This window comes from Microtus pennsylvanicus, chromosome 12 (assembly GCF_037038515.1).
Source record: "Microtus pennsylvanicus isolate mMicPen1 chromosome 12, mMicPen1.hap1, whole genome shotgun sequence".
Classification (NCBI taxonomy): domain Eukaryota; kingdom Metazoa; phylum Chordata; class Mammalia; order Rodentia; family Cricetidae; genus Microtus; species Microtus pennsylvanicus.
In genome coordinates this window covers 82,524,371-82,544,081 of record NC_134590.1, presented here as the reverse complement: position 1 = coordinate 82,544,081, position 19,711 = coordinate 82,524,371, and the positions used below count along the sequence as shown (strand labels likewise).

At 39.2% G+C, this 19,711-nt stretch overlaps 1 protein-coding gene across 1 annotated transcript in view; it reads right to left on the bottom strand.

The window, feature by feature from the left end:
* Usp34 (ubiquitin specific peptidase 34) overlaps nt 1-19,711 on the bottom strand; it is a 187,040-nt gene that overhangs the window by 156,329 nt on the left and 11,000 nt on the right. Inside the window, exon 2 of the mRNA XM_075944509.1 lies at nt 10,275-10,362. Within this exon, the coding sequence (XP_075800624.1) occupies nt 10,275-10,362 (88 nt within the window). The remainder of the gene's footprint in view (nt 1-10,274; nt 10,363-19,711) is intronic.

Below are 19,711 nucleotides of genomic sequence, written 5' to 3'. Positions count from 1 at the left end.
CCTTTAATCCTACAAAACATGAAGGCAGAAGCAGCAGGATCTACGAGTTCCAGACCAACAAGAGGTCCACCGTGATCTTGAAAACAAGAGGAAAAACAGAGGAAAGACTTGGGACTTAAGAGACTAAGGCAAGGATGAAGCAGGACAGAAAAAGAGGATTCAATAAAAGGTTATCAAGTAACTTCCCTGCTCAATAGTTAAATTATCACAGGTAAAGACTAAAAAAGCCTAGTTTGAGGTCAGTGTGCTCTACAAAAGGTTGGCTAGGCCAATCAAGCAACACAGTGAAACCCTGTCTGAAAACAAAAAAAGCCTGCTCATCATGTTATTTAATATAGTATAAATCATCTTTTTTTTTTTCCTTTGGTCTTTTTGACAGGGTTTCGGTGTAGTTTTAGAGCCTGTCCTGGAACTAGCTCTTGTAGCCCAGGCTGACCTCGAATCCACAGAGATCCGCCTGCCTCTGCCATCATTTTAAGGTAGCCCACCCACAGAGAATATCCAACATACTTTGCTGTGCCTTTGTCTTAACCATAAAAGGACAGCCAACAATAAATCTTTGTAAGAGCAAAAAAGAAAAAAAAAGGGGGGGGGGTTAAATCTACAAAGAATCGATAAAAACTTAAAATAATTTTTTGCCGGGCGGTGGTAGCGCACACCTTTAATCCCAGCACTCGGGAGGCAGAAGCAGGTGGATCTCTGTGGGTTCGAGGCCAGCCTGGGCTACAAGAGCTAGTTCCAGGACAGGCTCTAAAACTACAGCGAAACCCTGTCTCAAAAAACCAAATAAAAATAACAACAACAACAACAACAATAATAATAATAATAGATTTTTTAAAAAATACTCAAAAATAAATACAACACAGAATGTTCTAGTTTCCTCTCTATTATTTTGATAAACAGTGTCCAAAAGCAAATCAGGGAAGGAGAGTGTTCATTTCATCTTACAACTCTGGGTTACAATTCCTCACTGAGGAAAGACAAGACATATAGTCATTCTGGAAGTAGGAACTGGAAGCAGAAATCATGGAAAACAATGGCTCCTTATTAGCATATTCCATGGCTTGCTCAGTTTGCTTTGTGATAAAACCCAAGACCACCCACCACCGGCCACGCCCTCCAACATCACTTATTAATAAAGAAAATGGTCACAGTCCTGGAATCTCTGCTATGCTGGGGTCTCCACTGAGGCTAAAGTTATACCTTCACTAATGACATCTCCTGTGTTCTCTTCAAGGGTTCCAACTTTGTACCATAGTGCCAGTCCTCAACTTCTCTCCATGACCCTTTCAATCCTGGGGTTTCCACCACAGCTGATGCTATACTATAACCAAAGAGCTTTCTTTCCTGACCTCTCACAATACCAAGCTCCCTATGATCCCTTAAAAGGAAGTTTTCAGGGACCAGCACTCAAGAGACAGAGGCAGGCACAGCTCTGAGTTCCCAGCCCAGTATAGTTTACATTTTGAGTTCTAGGACAGTCAGGGCTACGTAATGAGACCCTGTCTCAAAACAAAACCAAACAAAAAAAAAAAGCAACTTTCACACAGTCAAAAATCAGCACCATGTAGAAGACTCTTAACATTACCAAGTTCAACTGCCAACTTGAGAAACAGCCTTGGCTCCTCTGGACCACAACTTCGGTGTGCTGGCCCAGAGGAAACACTCCACAGAAGATTTCAACTCTATGATACTGGTCTTTTCGTAATCACGGATGCTTTCTAAGCCATACCAAACAACCATCAATTGTCCCAGCAAAGCAAAGGTTTCATTTCAGTGTGTTTTCCTCCTATTCAGAGCTGATTCTTTAGCTGCAGCTGACCAGAAACCACAATTACTAATTCAAATAAATCACCACAAATACCCTGACAGAGTTTTTGCTTCTCTATATGAAATTCCACAAGGCAAGCCTCTATAATCTGCACTGCTCTCTCAACACTCTTGTCCAAGTCTCCATAGAACAGGCCATTAAGTTTTAAGTGATGGCTTTTCCAACCCAAAGTTCCCAACACTTCCACAATCTTCCCAAACTCCATGCAATATCTGTCACCACAATAGCTACAATAGGTGTCTGGTACCAATTTCTTTCCCAGTTTTCTATCTGTTACTGTGGCCAAAAGTGACTCAAGAAAAAACAGATTTCATTTGGCTTATACTTCTTTATCCACAGTACATCACTGAGGAAAGCCAAGGAACTTGAAGACAGGAGCTAAAAAGATTACCATAGAACAATGCTGCTTACTAGCTTGCTCCTTAGGGTTTGTTCCTGCTTCAGGATCCCTGCTTCAGGATCCACTACCACCATAGGCTAGGCCATCCCACATCAATCACCATTCAAGAATATAATCTAATAATCTAATCTAATCTGCTCTATAATCTAATGGGAGCAATTTCTGAGCTGAGGTTAACTCTTCCTAGATGACCATATATTATTTAAAGGTGTTAAAAATTAAATGGAAGAGGGTAAAAGGTGAGGGAGAGGAAAGGAAGGGAGCAGAGAGAAATATATATATATATATATATATATATATATATATATATATATATATATATATATATATACACTGCATTTTTAGCAAGCACTACATTAATGTTGCAGTAGATGATTCACTTATATTTATTTTAGTGAGAGTACATATTATACTTATGTGCAGTATCACTTTGAGAAACTCTAAATGGGTTTAGAAATTAAAAAGTAAATAGGGCTTAGTTTAAAAATTAAATAAGCCGGGCGGTGGTGGCGCACGCCTTTAATCCCAGCACTCGGGAGGCAGAGGCAGGCGGATCTCTGTGAGTTCAAGACCAGCCTGGTCTACAAGAGCTGGTTCCAGGACAGGCTCCAAAACCACAGAGAAACCCTGTCTCGAAAAAATCAAAAAAAATAAAAAAATAAAAAATTAAATAAAAAAAACACTAACCAACACAATCACAAGAAAGCAAAAATTTTAACTGTACTTTATAATACTTAGAACCTAACAGATATTAGGTCACTGAAAGAAGAGTGGATATTATAAAAACCAAAATAGGGATTACAAAAACTGGGTCCTTTAAAGTTCATCAAGGAGCTGAATATTAAATCATTTGCCTTTGTATGTATGAGGCCCTGGGTTCAACACTAATCACCATTTAAAATAAAAAGCTCTTTAATTGTACATAGATTTGGTTTTTCAAGTGTAGCCCTGGCTGTCCTGGAACTCACTCTGTATACCAAGATGGCCTTGAACTCACAGAGGTCCAACAGTCTCCTGACTGTGCTAGGATTAAAGGCGTGTGCCATCACTGCCCTGCTTTTTGAATGCCTTTTAAATAAATACATCATTTATCATTTTTAATACATAACAGAAGGTCTAACAGTTCCCCAGAAAGAAAGACAAAGACTGATACTGGGGAGAAAAAGAAAAGCATGCAACCAATCAAAAACTAGTAATAGGTTTAAAGGGCAGATGAAAGTGAGGAAATAAAAATTCTCAAGGGTGTTCAGTATTTTTATTTCAACTTACTGAAAAATTTTTTTTAATTTTTATTTATTATGTATACAACATTCTGCCTCCATGTATGCCTGCAGGCCAGAGGGCGCCAGATCTCATTACAGATGGTTGCGAGCCACCATATGGTTGCTGGGAATTGAACTCAGGTCCTCTGGAAGAACAGTCAGTGCTCTTAACCGCTGAGCCATCTCTCCAGCCCCATAAGGGAATTTTTTTTTTTTTTTGGATTTTCGAGACAGGGTTTCTCTGTAGTTTTTGGTGCCTGTCCTGGAACTAGCTCTTCTAGACCAAGCTGGCCTCGAACTCACAGAGATCTGCCTGCCTCTGCCTCCCGAGTGCTGGGATTAAAGGCGCGCGCCACCACCGCCCGGCATTACTGAAAATTTTAAATTCATATAAAGAGAACTAATTAAAGATAAAAAGCATCAAGATCGCAGGGTGGTCTCTGATTTTGAAAAAAGCATCAAGATCAAAATTTAAGTGAAACTCAACAGAAATATTTAAATGTACAAAATGCACAAAAATGAAATTACTAATCAGAAGAGAAAATATATCTGCATCATAAACACTAGTTCTAACAGCATAATCAGTTTAGGATTTTTCATACATGGCCATATGCTAATCCAATCAACAACAGCTTTTAGGATTCTTAAGTAAAGCTTAGATACCACTTACTGAGATTTAATTAGAGTAATTTTGCTAGAAGTAATGGTTTCTGGTATCTGGTCTCCATCTCACATAGATATGCATACACAAAAAGTTCTAAGATTCATATGAGAGAAGATAAGTGATATTTGTCTTTCAGAGTCTGGGTCACCTCATTTAATGTAATATTTCCCAGTTTGATACACTTTCCTTCAAAAGGCATAATTCTGTTTTTTTCACTTTATTTTTTTTTTTTAAGATTTTAGAGACAGGATTTCTCTGTGTAGTCCTAACTGTACTGGAACTCTCTGTAAACCAGGCTAGCCTCAATTCAAAAATATACTTGCCTTTGCCTCCCACGTGCTGGGATTAAAGACGTTTGTGCCACCACCAAAACCCAGATAATTCTATTTTTCTTTACAGATGAACACAATTCCATCATGTATATATACATATTCATTATTCATTCTTCTATTGATGGACATCTAAGTTTATTATATTTACCAACTATTATGAAAACAGTAACATTAAACATAGACAAGCAAATATCTATAATAGGATGTAGTCTTTCAGGTGGATGTCCAGGAACCGTACAAATGGATCATATAAAAGTTCTATTTAGTGAGGTCTGGTGGAGCAAGTCTTTAATCCCAGCACTCTGGAGGCAGAGGTAGAAGGATCTCTGAGTTCAAGGCCAGCCTGGTCTACAGAGTGAGTTTTAGGACAGTCATGCCCTGGCTACAGGCAGAAACCCTGTCTCAAAAAAAAAAGCAAGTTCTATTTGCAATTTACTGAGAAACTACCCACAATGATTTCATCAAGGCCGCCCCAGTTTACATTCCCATCAAGGCTTCAGACCCTCTCCAGCTTTTGTTGTCAGTTCTTCTATGATAACCACTTTAAGACTAGGAAGACATACCCAAACACACACCACTTATAATTTTTAAGTATAAGAGGAAAAATCAAGGTATTTAATAGGGAAAACTTAAGGGATAAAAACTGCTAAAAATGCCAGGCGGTGGTGGCGCACGCCTTTAATCCCAGCACTCAGGAGGCAGAGGTAGGTGGATCTCTGTGAGTTCAAGACCAGCCTGGTCTACAAGAGCTAGTTCCAGGTCAGACTCCAAAGCTACCAAGGAACCCTGTCTCGAAAAAAACCAAAAAGAAAAAAGAAAAACAAAACATGCTAAAACTGCTGGGCAGTGGTGTCTCACGCCTTTAATCCCAGCACTCGGGAGGCAGAGGCAAGTGGATATCTATGAGTTTCAGGCCAGGCAGGTCTACAGAAGCAGTTCCAGGACAGGCTCTAAAACTGCTGGTCATCATGACATACACCTATAGTTGTACACTCAGAAGACTGAGGTAGGAGGAGCCCAAGTTTTAGCCCAACTCTGGGACAACTAGAGCTACAAAGACAGTGTTTCAGAAAAACAACACTGGATCCCTGGAATACAATGAAGCACTACCTCCACAATTTTGAGAGAAAGTAACTTTCCACCCAAAATCCTGTATCCAACAAAAGCACACATATAGGCTAGTCACTTTAGACATGCCAGGTCTAAAACCATGTTTTCCATATAACATTCTGGCACATCTTTGAACAGCAGTTTTAGTTTTACAAGTATGCTAAGAATCGATAGCAACTATATTGAAAGGACGTGATAAAGTGAAATCCTGTATCATAAAAAGGTTACAGTTATACCTAAAATTGATAGCTGAAGCAAGAGTTACAAGATAATACAATTTCAAAAAGCAGAATATTAAACCTTTACTTGCAAACAGAAAAGGATTGAGAAGGAAACTAAAAATGCTATATACTTTCTCTTTCAGTTACATTTTAGACTTGAGCCTAGAATCTGCTCCATTGACCAAGCTGGCTTCAAACTCAGACCTACCTATCTGTGTTGATATACATGTGCCACCATGCCTGCATCACTGACTTACAAAACTTGCATAGATTTGGGAACAGAATCTATCCCAGGTACATGAGCTGGCTTTTTGGGATCCCTTGATCAGCCTTCATGCAGGGTGGGAGGGGGTGGGGGGGGTGGACGGCGGGGTTTGGTCCTGCCTCAAAGGGAGACCCGACCTTTTTGGAAGAGTGGATGGGGAGTGGGTTGAGGGGGTGAGCGGGAAGAGGGATGGGAGGGGAAACTGTGGTTGTTGTAAAATGAATAAAAAAGAAACACATATAGATTTCTTGTATTTATTCTTCTGCATCACAAATACCTTTCCTACCTTTTTATCCATCCTACATCTAGTATTTCCAGCCTGGTTATGAATTTATTACCCAAGTAAATGATATGCTTCCCATCTGAATTTAAATTTATACGTAAACACATGTAGTGAGGGCTGGTAAGAAAGCTTGGTGGGTAAAGCACTTGCAATACAATACTAACGACCCAAATCCAATCCCTGAAACCATAGAAGGATGACAAAACTTGCATATTCTCACGAACATATCAGACATACACACGCTAATAAGCCTTTTGAATGCAGTGATAGCATAAAACATGCAGCTCCATTTAATTTTAGTAGTAAGTAAATATTCTTGAAGAACTATAAAACAAGATAACTTCCTAGGACTGTACTAGAATTCCACAACATGCATCTACTATCATTTTGTATGTGGTGATTAAAATCAAACCCAGGGTTCTCACAAATGTTGAACATACTCAGCTATATTATGTCCATCCCATTCTACTGATATTATATGAAGGCTATAAACACTTTTCTCCACGAAAGGTCACCAAATTATTACCAATTTATCTTTTTATTGTACTCAACCTAATCTTTTTTGTAGGCTAATTGTTAATAGGTATTTATCCCATGAAAGAAGCACAATCTTAAAGTTAGTCAATAACATTTAAGTATAAGAAAATAACAAGCCAGGTGGTGGTGATGCACACCTTTAAATCCAGCACTTGGGAGGCAGAGGTAGAGGGATCTCTGTGAGCTCAAAGCCAGCTATACAAAATCAGTTCCAGGACAGCGAGCTGTTACACAGAGAAACCCTATATTGAAAAAAAAAAAAAAAACAACCTTACAGAAGTGAAATAATTTGTTCACTACCCAGTTCATAGATGATGAAGCATAACTTTCATCCATACCTATCTAGCTCCAAAGCCACCCTCCAGGTATTTTAGGTGATCAAGCAGAGGTTCTCATTAATTTGAGGGCAAATTTAGGTATTCTGATAAAGCCTATTAATTATTGCTTATAGTTGCACATATCAAGATTTCCTTTATAATTTCATTATTTTTTTCTTCATTTATAAAATTTTTTTAAAAGAAATTATTTAGTATGTATACAGTATTCTGCCTGCGTGTATCCCTGCAGGCCAGAAGAGGGCACCAAACCTCAGTGCATATGGTTGTGAACCACCATGTGGTTGCTGGGAATTTAACTCAGGAACTCTGGAAAAGCAGGCAAAGCTCTTAACCCCTGAGCCATCTTTCCAGTCCCATTTATAAAGTTTCATTGAAACTTTTTTTTGTTTTGTTTTCTGAGACAAGACTTCTCTGTGTAGTCCTAGCTGTCACTCCGTCGACCAGGCTGGCCTCAAACTCTCAAAGATCTACCTGCCTCTACCTCCAGAGTGCTGGGATTAAAGGAGTACACTACTACCGCCCAACTATTTCTTTGTTCACAGACTCTACATTAAAAAATACTAATATCTCTAATATCTACTAGTATGAATTAAAACATGAAATTGTAATTACAACCCCAGCTCCATTAATAACTCTAAATAAGATATTAGGAAAACTCTATTACTTCTATGGATTTCACCTTATTCAGGTGTACCCAATACATTCTGAAATTATAAGTTCTAGGTTTTTCTAGTAGATGCCTATTATGTGGGCATCTAGCTATAGCTACAACAGATTCAAAATTATGACTAAGCAAATATCTTCAATTATTACATTTTAAACTAGCATATCAATATAAAATATATATACATCTAGTCTACTCATAATGAAAGCAATAACAACCTAGTCCGAAACAATCTATCTGGTTGGTATTCAGAAGAGATGTCAGCATCAACCTTGAATTTAAGTTTTAAAAAGTACTTAAAACCCACTAACTTTTCCCAAAAACTGCGGATTTTACTAAAAGAAAAATACTGTAAAAATGTCATTGCAGAAAAAAGCTGAAATTTGAAATTAAATTTTTCCCCCTTTGGCTTTTTCAAGACAGGGTTTTTCTGTATAGCCCTGGCCTTCCTAGAACTTGCTCTGTAGATCAAGTTGGTCTGAACTCAGAGATCCATCTCCCTCTGCTTCCTGAGTACTTGGATTAAAGGCATATGCCACCAGTGGCCAGCTTAAACTCTTTATTATCAGACAAACTTTATATTTTTATGTTATAAGATGTAGCATACTTACTGATCCTTACTATAATACTTCATTTTTTTTTTTTTTTTTTGGTTTTTCGAGACAGGGTTTCTCTGTGGTTTTGAAGCCTGTCCTGGAACTAGCTCTTGTAGACCAGGCTGGCCTGCTTCTGCCTCCTGAGATCCGCCTGCCTCTGCCTCCCGAGTGCAGGGATTAAAGGTGTGCGCCACCACCGCCCGGCCCTTCAAATATTTTTTAAAATATTCTATTTATTGCCCAGTGTGGTGGCATACACTTTTAATCCTAGCACTTAGGAGGCAGAAATAAGCAAATTTCTGTGAGTTCAAGGCTAGTAGGCCTATATAGTGAGTTCCAGGATAGCTACAGCTACACAGTGAGATCCTGTCTCAAAAAAAAGTTTATGTACATATACTGGGTGTGTCCCTGCACATGTGTGCATTCATGTACAGGTGCCATACACATGTATGGAAGTCAGAACAACTTGTGGAACAGTTCTCCTCTTCTACCTTACCAATATCCCTGTGATCTGAGCCTTAGCTATCAGGTTTGGTAGCAGAAGTTTTTTACCCCTGAAACAGCTCTCTGTCCCACATCCAACATTTTTCTAACTCATAAAACTTTAAAGAAGACTAGTTCTAATTAGGCAAAACACACAAGTGAAAAGATATTTAGTGGGGGGCTGAGGACATACACTAAATAGTTGTTTAGTATATACAAGGCCTTGAATTTAAAGTCAACCCTTATCTCCCCTGAAAAACTACTAGAAGGCTGGGCATATAACTCAGTGGTAAAGCCCAGCAGTTAATAGACTGGCACTGAACTTCATCACTGTTAAGATTGTTTGCCACCACCAATTAAAATCACAGAAACAGAAATTTAGTTTTTTTTTCAAATTGATTATATTAACAACTATGATTCTTGGAGTTTTGTTCTATTTATTCCCAACTTACATATTACATAAAAATTGAACTAATGTGCATAATAAAAAAGAACAAGCAGCAAATGACTTCAAAATATGTTACCACAATGAAGATAGTTTTAATTTAAGTTTGCTATAAGTTTTGAGCTTTCTATAAAAATTTTCTTATCGACAGGGTGGTGGCGGCACAAACTTTTGATACCAGCACTCTGGAGGCAGAGGTAAAACAATCTCTGAGTTCAAGACCAGCCTGGTCTATAGAGCAAGTTCCAGGACACCAAGGCTACACAGTGAAACCCCATCTCAAAATACAAAAACAAACAAACAAACAAAAATCTCTTATCTCTCAAAATAATTGACAGATTAGATAGATAGATAGATAGATAGATAGATAGATAGATAGATAGATAGATAGATAGATAGATGGCTCAAAATATCTTTCTAAATTTTAGTCACTCATTCCTAAAAAAACAATGAGGGAAAGGTAAAAGAAAAAAATCAAAAATAAACTGGGCAGTGGTGGCAGCGCACGCCTTTAATTCCAGCACTTGGGAGGCAGAGACAGGTGGATCTCTGTGAGTTCAAGGCTACAGAGCAAGTTCCAGGACAGCTAGGGCTGTTACACAGAGAAACCCTGTCTTAAAAGAAAAAAAAAAGAAAAAAACAAAACAATTTTTATGTTGTTTTAAAAACAATGTCATAATTAAGCCCATGATTAAGGAAAAGGTAAAATGATTGAATATTGATAACTACCATTAGTACAAAGAATAACATGTAATAAAACATCCTAAAAGAAAATCTAATGATAATTAATGGCAATTTATACAATTCACCAAGTTAGTCTTCAAAATACCTACAACTGCATACCTCTGAGTCCAGGAATTGATATAAGCAAATATTTTGAGAGTATGTTCCTTTCTGAGCTGCAGTCCATCACCACCTTCTATATCTGATACTGAAATAGAAGGATAAAAGTATGAATAAATGTTAAACCAATGTTAAAGTCAATACTTCAAAAATAAAGTTTAGATACATGAATACAAACATCAGTTAATTCTTTTGCTTTCACTACTGAAATAAAATCTTTGATTACTGACTATAGTAGTTCCTATTTCTGTAACAAAGACTATTACCAAAAGTAACTTGGAGAGGAAAGGGTTTATTTCACTTAAAGGTCCAGGGCTAAATAGATCCTATCTCAAAAAAATAAAGAAGAAGCCGGGCGGTGGTGGCGCACGCCTGTAATCCCAGCACTTGGGAGGCAGAGACAGGCGGATCTCTGAGGCCAGCCTGGTCTACCAAGGGAGTTCCAGGACAGGCTCCAAAGCTACAGAGAAACCCTGTCTCGAAAAACCAAAAAAAAAAAAGAAGAGAAAGGCTTAATAAAAGTATTTTTAGGATTAGATTTTTTTATGTATGTGTATGTGTGTGACGCTATGTGAGTACATGTGTATCATGTGCCAGCAAGATTCCCAAGAACTAGAGTTACAGGTGATTATGAGCTACCTTGTGGGTATTGGGAGCTGAATACAGGTTCCTTGCAAGAGCAGTAGGTGCTCTAACCACTGGACTATCTCTCCAATCAAATGATGTATTTAAAAAAAAAATAATTTAACTCTAGTCCACCTCCTGCTGCTTTGTCCTATTTAGACCAAATCACGACTCCTCTAAGGTATGCGGCATTATAAATGCTACAGAAGTACACAGCTAGCCATTCCATACTTCTCTTTTCCCACACTATAGATATGCTCTATGAAAATCTCATAATCCTGGGCAGAAAATCCTAGCTTCTAGCAAGTCATGTGATCAGGAAAGTTAACAACAAATACAGTGTGTATCCAATAAATTGTCTGGCAGTGTACGAGTACTGAATGCATTTTCCACTTAGATTTCCAATTTGTTGTACATTTTTTCGTTGTTGTTTTGAGACAGGGTTTCTCTGTGTAGCTGTCCTGACTGTCCTGGAACTTGCTTTGTAGACCAGGCTGGCCTCGAACTGAACTGACAAATATGAGATCCACAAGCCTCTGACCCTGGTGTTTGGATTAAAGGTGTGTTCCACTATACCTGGTTCAGTTTTTGTTTTGGTGTTTTAAGTTTGTTTTGTTGTTGTTGTTGTTGTTGTTTTTGAATTTATTTTGTGAATATGTGTTTTAAGTTGTGAGAAAACAATTTGCAGAAATTTGTTCTCTCCTCCTACCATGTGGGTTCAAGGAATCAAAATCAAGTCATCAGGTTTAACATCAAACTATCTTATCCACAGCTGAGCCATCTCCCCAGCCCTAACATTTCTTCTTTAAAGAGAAAGAAAGGGATAGCAATCTAAAACAGTGTTTGTCAATTCTTACTATTCCAGAGGCATCATTAACTAAAGCTTCAAATTCAAAGGAGCTACAACAGAGGTTCTCAGCCTTCCTAATGCAAAGACCCTTTAATACAGATCCTTTTTTAATATAAATTTTCTTTATTTTATTTACATTAGTGTATTGCCTGCATGTATCTCTGTGTGAGGGTATCCTGTCATGTGGGTGCTGGGAATGAACCTGGATGCCCTTAAAGAACAGTCAGTGCTCTTAACCGCTGAGTCATCTCTCCAGCCCTCCCCCCCTTTTTTGGTTTCTCAAAACAGAGATTCTCTGTTTAACAGCCTTGCAAGTCCTAGATTCTCTGTAGACCAGATTGGCCTTGAACTCAGGGAGACCTGCCTGCCTCCACCAAGTGCTGGGATTAAAGGTGTGTGCCACCACTGCCCAGTTAATACAGATCCCCCCGTAGTGCTCTTCAACCATGAAATCATTTCCTTGCTATTTATAACTGTAATTTTGCTATTATGCATCAAAAATATATGATATGCAGGATATGATATGTGACCCCAGTGGGGTCATAACCTACAGGCTGAGAATCACTGAGCTCGAGATGGCTCAGCAACTGAGAGCCCTAGCTGCTCCTCAGGAGGACCAGGGTTCAAGCCCCTGTACTCACATGAGAATTCACAACTGTCTCTAATTCCAGTTCCAGGTGAGCCAAAGTACTATTTAAAAGGCTGTAGACACTGCATGTATGTGGTGCTCATACATGCAGACAGAAACCCAGCTCACAAAATAAAATCAAATAAAAAATGCCAAACTCAGTATTCTTTTATTCCCAAGATTTGGGGATTTAAATTTGGATACCATCAACATTCTCTCATTACAAGCTCAGTATTCTGTACCTGAAATGCTTGGAATAAGAACTATTTCAGACTTCAGAATTTTTCAGAATTTAAAATAATGGTGCAGACTTTACTAGCTGTATATGCCATCTTTAAAAAAAAAAGTTAAAGCTGGGAGTGGAGGATTGGTGCTGGAGAATGACTCAGTGGTTAAGAACACTAACAAGAATTTAGCTCTCAACATCCATGTCAGACAGTTCACAAACACCTGGAACTCCAATGTCAGAGGATAAAATACCCTCTTATGACACACACGTGTATACACATAACAAACAGAATTTTTTAATGAAGTTGGCAAAACTCATGAAGTAAATATTACTGCCACCAAGTCCTAAACCCTGAATTCAATCTTCAAAACCCACACGGTGGAAGGAGAAAATTATCCTGCAAATTGTCATCTGGGCTCCACACATGTTCCATGGCATGCATGCCTGCTATGCATGTATACGCACATAAGCATGCACACTCACACAGTCAATAAATGTTTTTTAAATTTATTTTTTTACTCAAAATTTAAATTCTAGCATCACACTAACTAGAAGACATCAGGTTTTAGGTTTAGTGATAACCAACCTCTAATTCTTCACTAGATTAAAAGTTACTATCTCACTTAAGATAGGATTTGTATTGCTATTTGGGGGAACTCACCTTGAAAGGAAACATGGAAACAAAATACCATTAAAATAAAACATGTCGGGTGGTGTTGGCACTGAGGAGGTAATGGCAGGTGGATCTATCTGTGAGTTTGAGGCTAGCCTTGCCTGGTCTAAAGATTGAGTTACAGAACAACAAAGACTACAAAAAGAAACCCTTTCTCAAAAAACAAAAGAATGAAAATAAAATAAAACAACATTCTGTTGGCCACATTAAACCACTTTACCAAGTAATGATGAGTAGCATCTCATTATCTTCTTACTTTGAATGCACTCCAAAGGCCCTACTGTCATCACTGCCCAATGGTACAAGCCCGCAATCTCAATACTTGGGTGTCTGAGACAAGAGGATCTTGAGTTCAAGGACACATTGCTTCATACTAGAAACTGCCTCTTGGGGTGGGGGTGTAGGAGGTCAGCAAGGAGAGACAGCTCAGTGGTTAATAGCACAGAAGATAGGAGTTTAATTATAAGCATGCATATGGTGGCCAACAACTATTTTTAATTCTATTTCCATGGGGTCCAATATCCTCTTCTGGCCTCTGTGAGCACAAGCATGCACATAATGCCCAGATGCCTGCAGGTAAAATATCTGTACTTAAAACAAAGTAATAATAAAATAAATTGGGGGGAGGGAGTAGGCTGTAGAGTTGACTCAGCATTTAAGAGTAGTTATTGCCCTTGCAGAGGACCTGGGTTTGATTTCTAGCACTCTTATGATGGCTCACAACCATCTGTAACTCTATTTCTAGAAGTTCTGACACTCTTCTGACCTCTGCAGGCACCAGGCACACATGCATTGCCCATATATTCAGGAAAAACATTCATACACATAAAAAATTTTTTAAAGAAAATAAAGATCAGGGCTGGAGAGATGGCTCAGAGGTTAAGGGCACTGACTGCTCTTCAAGAGGTCCTGAGTTCAGTTCCCGGCAACCACATGGTGGCTCATGGCCATCTAGAATGAGATCTGGTGCCCTCTTCTGGCATGCAAGCACACATGGAAGGAATGTTGTATACATAATAAATAAATAATTTAAAAAAAAAAAAGAAAATAAAGATCAGGGGGATATTTAAGTTACAGTGTGACCAAATAATGGAAAACTATATTAAGACTATAAAAGGTGGGGCTGGAGAGATGGCTCAGCGGTTAAGAGCACTGCCTGCTCTTCCAAAGGTCCTGAGTTCAATTCCCAGCAACCACATGGTGGCTCACAACCATCTGTAATGAGGTCTGGTGATGGGGGAGTGTCATATATCAATCTGTTGATTTCCTTGGTTAAGCAATAAAGAAACTGCTAGGCCCATTGGATAGGCCCACCCTTAGGTGGGTGGAGTAAACAGAACAGAATGCCGGGAGGAAGAGGAAGTGAGGTCAGACTCCACAGCTCTGCTCTCCGGAGCAGACGCCTCAGGAGAGACGCCATGCTGCCTGCTCCAGGGAAGATGCACGCTATGAAGCTCCAACCCAGGATGGACTTAGGCTAGAATCTTCCCGGTAAGCGCACCTAGGGGCGCTACACAGATGATTAGAAATGGGCTAAATTAATATGTGAGAATTAGCCTAGAAGAGGCTAGATAGAAATGGGCCAGAGCAGTGTTTAAAAGAATACGGTGTCCGTGTAATTATTTGGGGCATAAGCGAGCCGGGCAGGCGGCTGGGGTGTTTGGGGACGCAACCCTGCCGCCGCCCATATTACTACAAATGACGCCCAGATGAGGGGCCAACTGAATCCACAGAAAGCCTGAAAAAGCTTGGGAAAGAGTAAAGCATGTTTTATTGATAGTAGCGATTTCTTGGGTCTACTCTGCTTGCTAGAGGCAAGCAAGCGCTCTCATCTAAGAGAGGCTTCCTGACTCAGCTTCAGCTGCAAAGCCTGCAGCTCATTAAGAGGTCCTGCCACGAAACATTTAAACGGTGTTGATGAAAAGCTGAACACATGCTTTTCGGTTTTCAGCCGTAGCAGGAAAAAAGCTGCGCCATTTAAAAATGCCGGCTTTCTGGGCCATCCTGCCAGGGCAAACTCTGACTGTTTGAGGCAGGAGGGCCGGCTACAGAGAGAGGACTTGAGTGTTGTCTGTTGTAGCTTGCTGGCTGGCAGGGACCTTGAAATGCCAGGTGTGGCTATAAACACGGCTGCAGCCTGTACATCAGCCATGAGGCTGAAAAGCTAAGGAATGGGCTACATCGAGCTGGCAAAGCCACGCCTTTAGTCCTACTGAGATTGCTTGGTAAATTAAAGACTCATGTGGTCAGAAAAACAGAGAGATACAGTAAAGAGAGATTCAAAGACAGAGATTTCTGAATGGTTTAAAGTGTGTTAAAAATATATGCAAGCTGAAAGTTGAAGTTCTTAAAGCAAAAAAACAAAAAAAGGAAGAGAGTTGTTGTGTGTCGTGGTACACACCTTTATTCCCAACACTTGGAAGGCAGAGGGAGATTGACCTCTGTGACTTCAAGGTGTGGTAGCACACGCCTTTAATCCCAATGCCTGGGAGGCAGAGACAGGCAGATCTCTTGAGAGTTCAAAGATAGCCTGGTCTACAGATATACGCTCAAAAAACAAAAAGTTAACCTAATGTCACAGCTTAGATTCTTAAGCACCTAGTGATTTAAAGGCGTAGATCAAAAGTGCTCCTGGATAGTAAAAAATTGCAGATTCACAATAGGACAGATTCAGACCACTAAATAAGTCACACTGTTAGATGAATGTACGTTGGCTTGGGAGAGAGAAGAAAAAGAATATAGAGAAAAAAGTTAATGGTTTAAAAAGAAAAAAGTAAAAGTAAAGTCTTTAAAGAGACAGAGTACAGATAGTTATAGATATAAATAAAAATAAGCCGCGTAAAGATGGAAAATTCACAGAGAGTCTGGATTCTTTGTATTATTGTGTTTTCTTTAAAATTTTTGACTGTGAAGGAGCTAAGTACAGAGAGACATTTCATTACCTGGGCTGCCAAGCTAAACCAGAATGGATATAAGGGTATTACGATTTCAGAATTTGGGTCTAAGGATATGATGCTTTGGAGAGAGTCTTCTTTTGTTTTCACAGAGGATGAGACTCTATGGATTTCTTCTATTCCGATTTGGTATGATGGACCACGTCCTCCTGAAGGGTTGCTGTGAACATCTTCAGAAAATTGCTTTGCTCAACTGCCATCTGAGATGAAACTAGCACACAGGTTATACCATGAAAGACCTAATTAACGACGCCCCCATTCAGCAGGAAGCAGTTTGGAGAGAAAAAACTGCGCCCATGTTCCCAAATATGGTTTATAAACATTCTTTTACATTTAAAGGGGGAAATGATATAGGTATGAATAATTTGCATTGGTATGGATTTTAAGGTCAATTTTATTATATGTATATGTATTTCCGATATTTATTAAGGTATTGTGATTGTGTAGTTTATTTAAATATGTACTGCATAATTAAGAAATATAGGTTGTTAATGGATAATCATCGATAATAGTAAAGCTTGCAGTCATGTTAGTTAGATTTTCTAGATATATATAGAGATATATTTTAGATAGATATTCTTCATGTCTTTCAAAGATTACAGAATAGGACATTTAATGTTTTAATAACTGAGGACTTTTCCTGACAATGAGACACTCTGCTCCTGGCAGCACCAATCTCCTTCAAGAGGAAGATGGGCATCGAAGAGGTACCTTATGGAGTTTGATAGCCATTTGGGCAAGAAACTGCTCTTGCCTGGACTATTGCATAAACTGGACACAGAGAACCCACAGAGAGAGGACTACTGAACTTGCCTAAGGTGAGATGATCTTTCGGGGTTCCTGATTCATGAAAGAGTCTGCAAGACATTCTGCAGGACACAACAGATAGTGACTGAACTGACTTTGAATTTTCCTGCTTTATGGAAATGTCTGCTGGATACCATGGGCCTGTAGGCTGAAGATGGATGTCCCAACGGTACAGAGGACCTTTGGGTGACTGTCCAGGCAGCGAGATGTCTCTGTCATTTCTAGAGTTTTCTTATTTCTTGTTTACTTAGGTAGTATTATATCCTTCTGGAGTCTTTGCTGGAGTTGAAGAATGAATAGATAGTTATAGTTTTCCTTAGTTATGATAAAAGATAAAATAGATATAAATATTGTAACTGTAATTCTTGCTTGATAACTGTTTTGCTATATGTAATTTTACTATGTTAAAGTTAAAGCCTTTCTTTTTTGTTTAAACAGAAAAAGGGGAAGTGATGTGGGAGTGTCATATATCAATCTGTTGATTTCCTTGGTTAAGCAATAAAGAAACTGCTAGCCCATTGGATAGGCCCACCCTTAGGTGGGTGGAGTAAACAGAACAGAATGCCGGGAGGAAGAGGAAGTGAGGTCAGACTCCACAGCTCTGCTCTCCGGAGCAGACGCCTCAGGAGAGACGCCATGCTGCCTGCTCCAGGGAAGATGCACGCTATGAAGCTCCAACCCAGGATGGACTTAGGCTAGAATCTTCCCGGTAAGCGCACCTAGGGGCGCTACACAGATGATTAGAAATGGGCTAAATTAATATGTGAGAATTAGCCTAGAAGAGGCTAGATAGAAATGGGCCAGAGCAGTGTTTAAAAGAATACGGTGTCCGTGTAATTATTTGGGGCATAAGCGAGCCGGGCAGGCGGCTGGGGTGTTTGGGGACGCAACCCTGCCGCCGCCCATATTACTACAGTCTGGTGCCCTCTTCTGGCCTTCAGGCATACACGCAGAAAGAATATTGTATACAGAATAAATAAATAAGTTTTTTTTAAAGAAAAAAAGACTATAAAAGGTGTAATTTAATTGGATACTTAATATGGAAAAGGTGCTGGTATCTTTTTCTCTTTTGTCAACAGTCTTACTATGTAGTCCAGGGTAGCCCTTAGATTCCCTAGTTATCTATTGCTGGGACTACAGGCATGTGCCATCACATCCAGCTTTAACCTGCGTCTTAGAAACATAATTAAGAGCCAGGCAGCACAGTAAATTTTAGGCTAGTTTGTCTTACATAAGTCCCTGTCTTAAAAATTAGGTAGGTAGGTAGACAGACAGATAGATAAAGAGAGATAATTCAGCAGATAAGAACATTTATGTATAAGCATAAGGATCTAAATTGAAATATCTACAGGCAAAAAACAGGCATGGCCACAAAGGCCTCTAACCTCAGCATCTGGAGCAAAGAGGCAAATTTTGGGAGCCAAAACCTCATGCTTCAGGTTTGAGACAGACTTTGTCTCAAGCGAATAAAGCAGTAAACAACAGAGGAAAACATCCAATTTCTTCCTTTGCCTTTTACATGTACACCGACATGTTAACCTCCCCCTCCCTCACATACACACTTGTTCAAGGGCATATACACACTATAAATAAAAAAACATTATATAGAAGTTGTAGCTCGGTGGTAGAACACTTGCCTAGCATGTACATGACCTGGATTCAATCTACAGCACTGACAAAAGGAGAAAAAAGTAATTTTAGAGGGCTAGAAGTGTTTAATGACAGAGTACTTCCTTATTACACACCAAGCCCTGTGGTTCAGTCATCACAAAATAAATGATATTAAGAGAGATAGGTATGGCTCAATGGTAGAACAGAGACTCTGAGTTAATCTCTGTCATCAAAAGAAAATAACATAAGACAACATACAAAATTTGCTTATTTAAACTAAGAAGCCTGAGGTGGCCAGGCTGGTGGCCAACACCTTTAATCCCAGTACTCAGGTGGCAGAGGCAGGAGGATCTCTGTGAGTTCGAGGTCAGCCTGGTCTACAGAGTGAGTTCCAGGAAAGCCAGTACTGTTTCACGGAGAAACCCTGACTCGAAAACCCAAAAAGAAAAGAAAGAAAAAAAAGGTAATAGGTTTTGAAGATATGGTATAGAACACACATGGTGTAAAGTGAAAAAGAAATCAACAAAAAGCAAATTATGTACTAAAATGACATAATGAAATATTACTTTGTTAATAAAAAAAAAAATACAAGAGGACCAGAGAGATGGCTCAATAGTTAAGAGCACTGGCTGCTGTCCCAGAGGACCTGATTTGATTCCCGGCAAATACACGGCAGCTCACAACCATCTGTAATCCCAGTTCCAAAGGATTCCATGCCTTCTTGGGCACTGCACAAATATCGCAAAGACATACATGCAGGCAAAATACACATTAAATAAAATTTAAGACAAAAAAAGCCACTGTCAATGTTAGAAGAAGCTAGCTAAATCTTTTTGTTTTGTTTTGTTTTTCAAGACAGGGTTTCAAGACAGAGCCCTAGCTCTGTAGACTAGGCTGACCTCGAACTCACAAAGATCCACCTGCCTCTGCCTCCCAAGCACTGGGATTAAACGTGTGCCATCACCATCCAGCTCTAGCTAAATCTTATACTGCATAAACATTGTTTTCAATGAAACGTCTATGGAAAAGAAAATTATTTCGAAGAATCACATCAGGAGTCA